This window comes from Lissotriton helveticus, chromosome 11 (assembly GCF_964261635.1).
Source record: "Lissotriton helveticus chromosome 11, aLisHel1.1, whole genome shotgun sequence".
Lineage (NCBI taxonomy): Eukaryota > Metazoa > Chordata > Amphibia > Caudata > Salamandridae > Lissotriton > Lissotriton helveticus.
In genome coordinates, this window is record NC_136072.1 from 528,897,974 (window position 1) to 528,909,063 (window position 11,090).

An 11,090-nucleotide genomic window follows, 5' to 3' on the forward strand; every position below is an offset into this window, starting at 1 on the left:
AGAAATTTCAAGGTCAAATTGTGTACTATACATAAATTTGAGCACCCAATGAAACTTTAGAAAAAAGCAATACCAATTCCACATAAGGTGAGACCTCTACTCTTAAGCATTAGACCAGAGCTTAAGGTATTACTTGAAAAAGTTACGGAAGTAGGGGTTATAACCAACATTGCTCCTCCTAAATTGATTAGCCATATTATATTAGTAGGTAAGAGCTTAAGGATGCTGGACATGTTAGACTCTGCATTGATATTTGCACATTAAACAAAAATATAATTGTTGGCTGCCACCCCTTGCATAAAATACAAGATCTTCTGGCTAATGTTGGCAATCCAAAACATTTCTTGCTTTTGTATTTACGCTCTGCCTATCATCAAATTCCACTTACTGCAGACTCACAGGATCTAACTACATTCATCATTCCATTTGGAGCTTTCACATTTCTATGGTTACCGTTCAGTCTGGTATCTGCATTGATGTCTCGCAAAAATCGAAGGACTCAATATTATCTGACATTGCTAGTACTCAAGCTCATCACGATGATGTCTTTATTTTTGCAGAGTCAGGAGCACAATTTAATTCTTGAAAAAGTTTAGGAAGTCTTTAAAAAATGTAGGTAAAAATCTTACGCATGATATGTTGTTTCTTGGTACAAGATTTAAACTATTTTGGTCATCATATTTCAGCAAATGGTATGAAACCCAAATTTCTATTAATGCAGCTATAAAAGACGTGGCACCACCCAGATATAAGGACACTTTGAGATCTTTCTTGAGAATGAGTGAGCACTATTTTAGGTTCGTTCAGGAGTATGCTCTGGTGATTCAACCCATTCGCAACATCCTCACGAAGGGAGGAATATTTGACAGGGATGATACAGCAAACCAGGCATTTGTCAACATTTAAAAATTTGATTGTTGATGCACCGGCCTTGTCACCTTCTAAGGCAGGATATACATGCATACATATGGTTGATGGCAGTTGAATTGGTATAAGAACCATATTGTCATAAATGAATAACAACAATGAACAAACGATTGCTTTTGCTTCCGGTTCATTAAAGCACGCTCAGTCACATTACAGCACAATTGAGTGGGAAGCATTAGTCAGCTATTGGGCAATTGAAAAATTCTCTGGCGCACATATTTTGAGATATATACTGATCAAAATCCACTTATTCATATGTTCAATGGAAATTGTTCAGGGAACGCATAAGCTAGGCTTGTCAGACTTCTATATTGCCTACAGAAATACAACTTTATAATCCATTACATTCCTAAAGGTCAATTACATTCCTGAAGGAAATCATTTAAGACCTGATTGCGTTTCTAGGATGCCAGTGAGTCCCTCCAATCAAATTAAGGAACTTGATGACCTTAAATGTGTGGTTGCTTTAAAATATGATGTACTAAATTTGTAAGGGGTAGCGTCTTTGGGGTGTTGGACGAACGATTTAAAGGAGGACAACGTTTTGCCTTCTGTAGTGAGTTTAGTTACAAAAGGATGTTCCAATGAAAGGTCTTTACCAACTCTCCTGAAACCTTTTGATCAGGTGGCGAGTGAAATTTTCATTGCAGAGGGTGTGCTGAACAGTAATGATTGATGCAACCCGCCCTATTTCATTCATGAAAAATGAATGCCTCTCACCAATGCCATTTAGGAATAGGTGGCTCTTGCAAAAATCTTAAACAATTTTTCTGGTGGCCATCTGTGGACACCCAGGTTTCTGAATGGATTTGCAAGTGGGATACTTGCTTGATATCGGACATACACTGGATAACACACCAAACACTGCTGTATTCTGTACCACTTCCTGAAGATGTCCGGAGTAAGGTAGCATTAGAGTTTTGCAGGCCCCTTTGAGCTGCTAACACCATAGAAGAGATATCTATTGGTTTTAATGGATTACTTTTCAATGTGGGTCTATTTTGAATTTTTTCTGCACCCAACATTTTTTAATTAAATTTGCACAGAATTTTTCTTTAAATTGAAGATCCTCCCAAGGAAATAGTAACACACAACTCATGCACTTCACTTCTACACAAATGAGAGATTGTGTTGATCAGTTTCACATTAGACATTTGAAGGTGGCTTTGTACTTACCAACTTCAAACAGACTTGTGGAAAGGATTAATAAATTTCTTAAGGAAGCTGTACACGCTGCTTTAGCAAGCAGGCTATCTGTTGAAGAATGTTTGTAAAACAAGTTGTGGACATACTTGATAACCCCTCATAACACAACAGGCGTTTCACCTTTTCGCCATCTTAGGAAAAAAGATCCCAGATGTGATGTGTTTCCAGACTGGATCAGGGGCTTAGAAATGGGTTGTCAGTGTGACATTAAAGAAGTTGTCAAAGAAAGAGTCTCTTCTATGCAGGATGCACACAAAAAGAATTTTGATGACACACATGGAGTGAAAGATGGATGTTCAAGTCGCTGACTGGGTCACGATTAAGAGTCCAACTAGAGGTAAGAAGGTGGAATCAGTCTTTTCTGCACCTGTACATGTAAATAGGCCTGCCAAGGGTTCTGTTCTGCTTAGCAAAAAGGTTGGTGGAGCAAAAGGACTCTGGTAAGATTGTCTCCAGAACAAGCCAGCAGAATAAGTAAGTACAAAGGCAACTGGAGCGTGGACGCTTATGGAGATGTTTGGTAGTTTACTAGGAATAATACTACAGAATTCCACTCAAGGCCCACTGCGTCTAATGCACCTGTTCCCTCAAATATTCTAGAATATAGGACAGGTGTGGATTCAAGTGGCACAAGTTGTTACCCAACTCAACTCAAACTCTAACTACAGTCAGTTGTTGTAACTTACCGGAGGAAGAGCTGCAGGACGTGGTCTCCTTATTTACAACAAACTAATTCAGTGTTTACAACAGTCAGTCATGACTAGCTTTATTCGGTTGGTATAAAACCATATGAGCATAAAAGCATAGGTATACAATGCCATATTTCTTATTTAAAATACTGAAATGTATTCAATATACCACATAAAATACATTTCCATTAAAACATGATTATAGAAATGTTAAAAATACCACAATAAATATACACAAAGGTACAATTTAATCACATTTTACTGATAATCAACTTCCCCTCCCACAGTTATAGCACCAGAGTATGATATGTAGTTACTTCCCCAACATTATTCTCAGTCTAACAGCCGCAATGATTAACTTATACACAATCAAACCGGTCTTTTGAGATGATAGCAGCTGTAGTTTGTGAAGCAGGCCAATTTACAGTGACATTTTGGGTCATCAAGATTGGGAGACAAAAGCATTCCCTAGGAGTGGTATATACTTTGCAGAAGAAAAAGAAGTGAAGTGTATTCTGGGTGGATAAGGACATGGTGTGACCTTGGTTTCATAAAAAGCTTTCCTAGGATACAATACCTGGAAGTGCACTATATTAAATCGGTATGCACCCGTTACAACGGATCTTTTACTCCGCACTACCATTACAACGCGACTTTTATAACGCATACCATTACAACGCATTGCGCTGGGGGGCGCTATAGGATAGGGAATGGTATAATTTACTATCCAACACCTTCCCTAGGGTCCACGGGGACTGGAGTTAGAATAGTAAATTATACTTACCACTATCCAGCACCCCAAAGCGCTATGCGTTGTAATGGTATGCGTTGTAATGGTCGCGTTGTAATGGTAGGTAGTTGTAACGGTATGCGGAGTAACGTCATACATCCTATTAAATCGGAACCGTATCAAGTAAAATATATGTGAGTGCAAGTAAAAGTAAAGGGAAGTATAGATAATCTGGTCTGTAGTCCCTAATGAGAGATAGGTAGACACTCTTTGCTTCCCCTACTCCCTGGCTTTTCTTTGCTGCCGGCAAAAGGCCAGGACAACTATTTTTAGTAGTTATTTAGAAAAAGATATAATATTTTATGGACTATGAAAAAGATAAGAACTCCTTAGCAAATAAATTTGGTATTTCACATATCTCAACCAGGATTTACAGCGGGTTTTATCTAAGCGTAGACAATCCTTGTTTAGGGCCATTTCATCTTTTGCCCACACTGAGTGCCACAGTTTAAATGGTGGCAGTTTAATATGGCCTTCTAATTTTAGCAGGCCTAGTTACATGTGACAAATGAATGAGGGCAGGGATTTAGGGACAGAAAAGAGCCTTCTTACAAACATGTTTACACACGCCTGAAGAGGGGCAGTGTCACAATAACCCCACACACCAGCACTACAGACCATGGCAACGCTCCACCAAGCAGTACATATTTTTCTTATGGTATCCATCGGCTTGCAAATGAGCTTCTCAGTGAACCAGAAAAGAGCCTCTGTTGTTTGGTTAACCTGGGCATTCTGGATTTTAATTGTGAGACCAGGAACTTTTGTGATCAAAAGAAATGCCCAGATAATTCAAAGTTGTGACATACGCAAGTTTTTCTTTATTTATATAGAGAGCTCTGGCTTTTGAGAGCGTACGCCCTAAGATCCTGGTGTGAGATTTCGCAATATTTGTCTGCAGGACCAATTCTCTCATGCAGGTAACAAATCTATTTAACAGGAGTCTTAAACCCACCCCTGTCCTGGACATCAGGACAAATCATCTGCATATGACAGAGCAGGTTGTCTTCTTTAGCCCACCCTGGAAATGTCTGTCTCCCCCAACTTTAACAAGGTCTTCAGATCATTGATATATGGACTGAAAAGGAACAGGGCTAGCACACACCCTTGTCGTACGCCTCGGTTCATTTTGATGGGGTCCGTACATTCTCCATAAGTGCCATACCTAATACGGACTGTCACATCCTCGTGCATTTGAACCTGCAGCTATCAAACCACTTGAAAGATGAAGTAAGGTCCATAAAAGCTAATGAAAGACAGCCCTTCTTTGCCTGTGTATATTTACTAATAATCAACTGCAGATTCAGATACTGCTCTTTCGTGCCCAGACCCTTCCTAAACCCATACTGTATTGGTGACAAGCTACTTTTGTTGGCTAGCAAGTCCTCTAAAGGAGCCAACAAGTTCCTTTCCAAAACCTTGCTTATGGAACCAAGCAAGGAAATAGGAAACTTGAGTCTGATCGGTCACCCTTTTTCAAGATGAGAACAATAATAGCATTGGACCAGGATTTAAGTGGACCCATGGCAATTGCACTTCTTAGCACCTTTGTGATAAGTGGAGCACAAAGATTGAGATTATTACTAAATAGGTCAATTGGTACTCCATCTAGACCAGGAGCCTTTTCATCATACTCTGCTTAATTGCATCTCTGAACATATTTTGGGCCTGTCTTGCTTAACTTTTGTATCTGTCGTCAAGAATCCCTTGATGGTGTGGCAAAACCCATTGAAAGCTCCAAAAATTTGGGAGGGATCCAGTTTCTTGTCTGACAGCAGTTTCCCATTTTTTTCAACAAGGTCTTCTAGCAAGCACTGTATATCCATTGTGGCCCTTTTTCGAAGGAGTCCCTTGTTTTTGGTGAAAACAGTCGGATCAATAGTAGCTTGACAATGGTGCGCTACCTTTCCCAATTCCAAGGCGATAACTAGAGGATTATGGTCGCTGCGGCCATTCTGTAATATCCCAAAGTTAGTGACCTTATACTAGTGGTGCATTGGAAGAGAAATTAAATCAATAAGACTAACCTGTCCTCTGCCCGTATAGGTATCCTGGCCATATGATGGTATCAAAATAAAATAAATGACAAGGACAAGTGAATACTTTGTCAAGATTGAAATAAAAATACCTCCACAAAAAGTGTGTTAAAATGTGAGGGCTCATCGATATCAGTGCCAGGGAGTTAACATACAAAATTGCTAGAATGTGTGTGTAAATAACCTGCAATTAAAGTCACCCGCCCCCTCTTATCACAATGAAATACTTTCCAGGGTCATTCAGGACTTTTCTAAGAGTCTGATCAAGGGAAAAGGCAATCTCAGTGTTACTGGGCACACAATTATTATGATAGAAGTTAATCATGGTGATCAATTCCTTTGTCTTGCACTGTAACACAATAATTTGAAAATGTGGCGAGTCAAGGTACATTTTATGTGTCTTCTGGGCTAGTGTAGTGGATATAAGTGTATGCAATCTGCCGCTATGGTGTCTATGCACTGCAGGAGTGTGGATATAAACAAAACTGTCAATATGTACTATGTCACATTGCCAGGTCTCCTGAAGACATATCACATAACAATCCCTAACTACATCAAGCCAGTCAGGTTTCCCCGGTTTAGCTCTTAGGCCAGCTATATTCCTAAACAAACATTTAACATGAGGATTAACACACTAAGTGCAGAGGATAAACACTGATTATATCAGAGAAGGGTCCCTCAGTTATTGGTTCAAGAGATGAAACATCAGTCACTTCTTCATCTGTCATACATACCAACCCTCAATCTGTACCAGTTAGAGTTTCTATCAGGTTAGGGTTTTCCAGTCAATAATTATCTGCAAGGCCGGACAGCGGAGCAAAGCAATTCTGATGAACATGTGGATCTGGTGTGAGGGTGAGGTTATGCAGCAGATACCTTTTCCTGTCCTTTGTGGCTGCAGTAGAAGGTTGACGATAAAATAAGCCCAATAGAAGTGTGGATATTTTATCTTGATCAGTGATTTGCAAATTTAAACAATGGAGTAAGAAACCCACAAACCTTGAACTTTTAAACTTCACAGCCACGCAGTCCCCCATTGCAGATTTCCTAGCATGACCCAGCCAGCCTACCCTCCGTACCGTAAGAATGTAATCTGCCAAATTATCGAGCCATCCTGTTTTTTATGAGCCAACATGTGACTTCATTCTTTAAGCACCTCCAGTCTTTGAAGGAGTACTTGGGAAAGGTATTGACACCAGTAAGAACAACCACACAGGGAATACATGCAGGTGGCAATTGAAGACATATAGAGCATCCATTACTTTCAGAATCATATCGGTTAGTGTCCACAATCTGACGGGGTGTCATGCACTTGTGTTCTGTCATGCTGCCATTCATTATTCATGGGTCTCATGCGGTTATATAGTGGCATGGTGAGATTATCGGTGGGTAGACCAGGTTTCCCCACTGGTATCATAGACATGAGGCGTGATTCCATGTGCAGTATGGGAGCTGGAGGGGCTGAGAGATGTTACACTATGTGCCCAACAAAGTTTGCAATTGATCCTCAAACTCCTTTAACTTTTGTGTTACAGCTTGGCAAAAGTCTTTTAATTCCAACTCCAAGTTATCACAAAACAGCTTCCAAATACTTGATAGCTCCATCCTGAGATCAGTTGGAAGTATTTGCTGTAGCATTTCTGGACCCTTCAATGAACTCTCGTGAAGCTAATGGTCCTCCGATGTAACTTGCTCTGTGCTAAGAGCGGTTTAATATTCAAGGATTCAGTAGTTATCCAATGAGGACCAGGAATAGGATAACTGAATCACAGGCTTGAAATTAAACTCATGTATATGGGACCATCATCTGCTATTGGTGACATACACCCTGTCTGCGTGGCTCCCAGGCCTTGGCTGCCTGCCTGGAGTCTCCCTCTCTCTGCTAGCTGCTGACAGACCCCTCAGGGTAATGGCGGCGAGGCCGAGCTGAGCAGCTAAGTGGTGGAGCGCTTAGGGGAGGGGGGGGGGGGAAATGCAGCTTGATCCGAAAAAGTGAACCACTCCCCTCCCCTGTGCTGCCACCCAGTCAGAGGGCCCTGAACCACTGTCAGACAGCCTTTAAGCCTCCACCACTACCAGACATGAGAGGGGCCCACAGGATCATATCATGGCCCAGGGGGGGTGCCTCGGCATCAGAGTCTGAGTGCGCATCCCCCCTCCCCCTGTGAGTTGGGTGGACCAGCTGCACGGGGCCCCGGGATGGGGAACTGGATGAGAGGGACAAGCAGGCAAACAGGAATGTGAACAGTGCTTGTTGGAGTGCTTCCCCCCTACGCTGCCTAGTCCAATTGGATGCCACCAGCAAAACCTGTCAAACAGCACGTGCCACTAACAAACCAAGGTCTACACAGTCAGCTGGGCCTGCGAGAGGACTGGAGAAGGCAGAATCCCACGCTAGACACATGCACAGCACTAGTGATGACTCGGTGCCATAAAAGGCGAGCGCTTTCCATCACCAGCATGGGGCTCAAGGGCTGGGACCATCATGTGCTATTGGTGACATACACCCTGTCTGTGTGGCTCCCAGGCCTTGGCTGCCTGCCTGGAGTCTCCTTCTCCCTGCTGGCTGCTGAAAGACCCCTCAGGGTAATGGCGGAGAGGCCGAGCTGAGCAGCGCTGAAGTGCAACATGGCCGTACAGGGAGAGACCCAGAGAAGATGGAGGCTGCCGGGGCCCCACTAAAGTGAGACTCTGGCCTGGAGCTGCACCTCCGCTACCTCTCAGCTATCAGGATCACAGTGGATGGTGCTGCCCTTGCGAAGTCGGGACTATGTGCTGCACCTCCCGCCTTGTGAGGCTGCATGTGGCGGCAAGACGGAAGGCCTTCAAGTCCCCCAAGCCACCCCGAGGGATTCTGGACCTGAGAGGGAGCCCCTACACAGCAGAGGAACCCAACACTAAAATGCCAATGCCTGAGGCGCTCAGAGTGGCAGTGCCAATTGTGGGGCTGATCCTACTATGCAGTGAGAACAAGCAATGGCCCACCAGAGAGGAGGCAGAAGTCGAGAGACCTTCCCTGATGCCTACGGCCAACAAACGGTGAGTGGTGGAGCGCTTAGAGGAGGGGGGCAAATGTAGCTTGATCCGGAGAAGGGAACTGCTCCCCTCTCCTGTGCCGCCACCCAGGCAGAGGGCCCTGAACCACTGGCCCGGGGGGGGGGGGTCCCCCAACCTGCTCACAAGCCCCCAGGCCCACTCTCTTTGGTATGCCTGGAATGGAGCCAGTCAGCATTGCTGTGACGGGGAAGCTGCAGTCAACCTCTGGAGGCCGGCTGCTGGTCCGTACAGGTCCACGAGTGGAGAAGACAGCTCACCCCCCCATCATGTTGGAGAAGCTGGACCAGGTCCTGCCAGCCATTGAACACTCCTGCATCACAGTGGAGGCATGCTTTGTATCCCTTGCAACGGATGTTGCACTCCTACAAGATGACCAATGCAAACTGGCCAACATGGTCATGGATGGGGAACAGACTGTAGCGATGCTACAACCGCTCATCTAGGAGAGTCACTCGGATATTGCTGATATACGGGCCCAGGTGGTGCAGTTGGAGGACAGTTGGAGGACAGAGTGGAGGACCTTGAGGGCCAGTCACAGAGAAGCATTCTCCTTTTGGGCCTACCATAGGGGGTTGAAGGATTGAACCCGCTGGCCTACCTGGATTCCTAGTTCATCTCCTTCACCTCACCCTCAGCACTTCCCGCATTGTACTCCCTGGAAGGAGCACACTGTGTGCCAGCACAACGCCTGTCCCTGACCGCTTCATGTTGGAAAACAAAGTTGTCATGCTGTTCTGTGACTACACGAGAGCCGTCCAGCGGTAACGTTCTTCGTTCCTGGACATTAAGCGTAGACTCTGACAGCAAGGAGTGCAGTACTCACTGCTGTCCCCTGCCATCCTCAAGATAATATACAATGACACCAGAGTATCCTTTATGGACCCCAAGGAAGAATGGGACTGGGCGGAGTGACATGGAGGGCCCCACTGACCACCCAGGGTGTCTCAGCAAAAACGCCCGGTGGGGTGCAGCCCCGTCCCCTGACCTCAAACAAATATAGCAGACCGCTGAGGGCCTTCAGGCAGTGGAAAATTTGACCATTGCTGCGCAACAAAAGACGATGACAAGGGCCCACGCCTGTTCACCTCAGAAGAGGACTCTATCCACTCTGATGATTCCTGTGGCACCTCACTGCCTCTGCCCGAGGTGACTCCCCAGACTGCAGACACCCTCATTTAAAAACCACCCCAGTTACCTTCACCCGGCACCAATGCCATCTGTGTTGCTTATGTACAGTTATATTGTAAAGCCGATAATACACCTAGAATCTTTAATGGGCTCATCGCTGAGCTCTGAATTCAGGCGTTTTTACTCAGCTCACGTTCACCCCCATGATATTCTAGGGTCTTTACTAGATTTCCAGGTTAGGGAATTTGCTGTTTGTGATGTGCTTCATATATAAGGATCATATCCCTACCCAGTTTCAGAATTCCCTTTGTTCCATTCTACCTCACATCACCCTGTCACAGAAGGGGTGATGACTGCATGACACCAGAGATGCAGGCAGGGCGGCAGAGCTTTAGACATCCCCTGCCACTAGCACACACCACCTAGGGCTACCTATGGCCCACATCTCTTACATCTGGTACCTAACCCTTAACATACGTGGTATGTACACTGTTCGAAAGCGTTACACTGTCTGCTCCAACCGTAAGAGGCAGAAGGCACAATTGATCTTCATTAATGAGGCACACTTGACGGTAATAGAACTTGAGCACTTGCGCAGGCCCTGGGGGGCACAATATGCACAACAACATTCTCAGCAAATGCCAGGGGGGCACTGGTGTAGGTCTGACCTGGGGTTCCTTTCCAGGAACACAGCAGGGAGGTAGACAAGGAGTGCTGTTATGCCTTCTTAGAGGACAGACTGAACAGGCGGCCTGTTCTTTTGGGTCGCATCTATGTGCCGAACACTGAGCAGGCGGCCCCCTGGGACACTATCACGAACACGCTTGCTCACCATACATCACTACGGTGCATTTTGGGGGGGCGATAATTACTGCATGCTTGATATTGGGCCTGGTCGCTCTCACCCCTGTTGCCCTGATCCCCCCATATGCAGGTTGAATACTTTCAAGCCTGTACACACCATTGGTCCCTCACAGACATGGGGGAAGCGTGTCACCCCACCTCTTGACTCTAGTCCTTCTACTCAGCCCCACAAGATCTGTCTGTGCGCCTGGATCATTTCCTTTGCTCCTCGCCGCTGGTCCCCCTCCTCCAACCCACAGACTATTTGGGCAGGGTCATGTCCGACCATGATGCACACATCATGGATCTTCGATGGACCACTCTTCTGCCCCCAACTCCGGCTTGGAGGCTGCTGCGAGATTGTTTTGAAGACCAGGCATTTTGGGGCGACCAAGAAACCTGCATCAAGCAGTACTT

At 45.1% G+C, this 11,090-nt stretch overlaps 1 protein-coding gene across 1 annotated transcript in view; it reads right to left on the reverse strand.

The window, feature by feature from the left end:
- The window catches only part of LOC144790838 (uncharacterized), a 49,735-nt gene extending 44,300 nt beyond the window's left edge, over positions 1-5,435 (reverse strand). Inside the window, exon 1 of the mRNA XM_078665507.1 lies at positions 5,244-5,435. Within this exon, the coding sequence (XP_078521633.1) occupies positions 5,244-5,435 (192 nt within the window). The remainder of the gene's footprint in view (positions 1-5,243) is intronic.
- Positions 5,436-11,090: the final 5,655 nt, after the last annotated feature.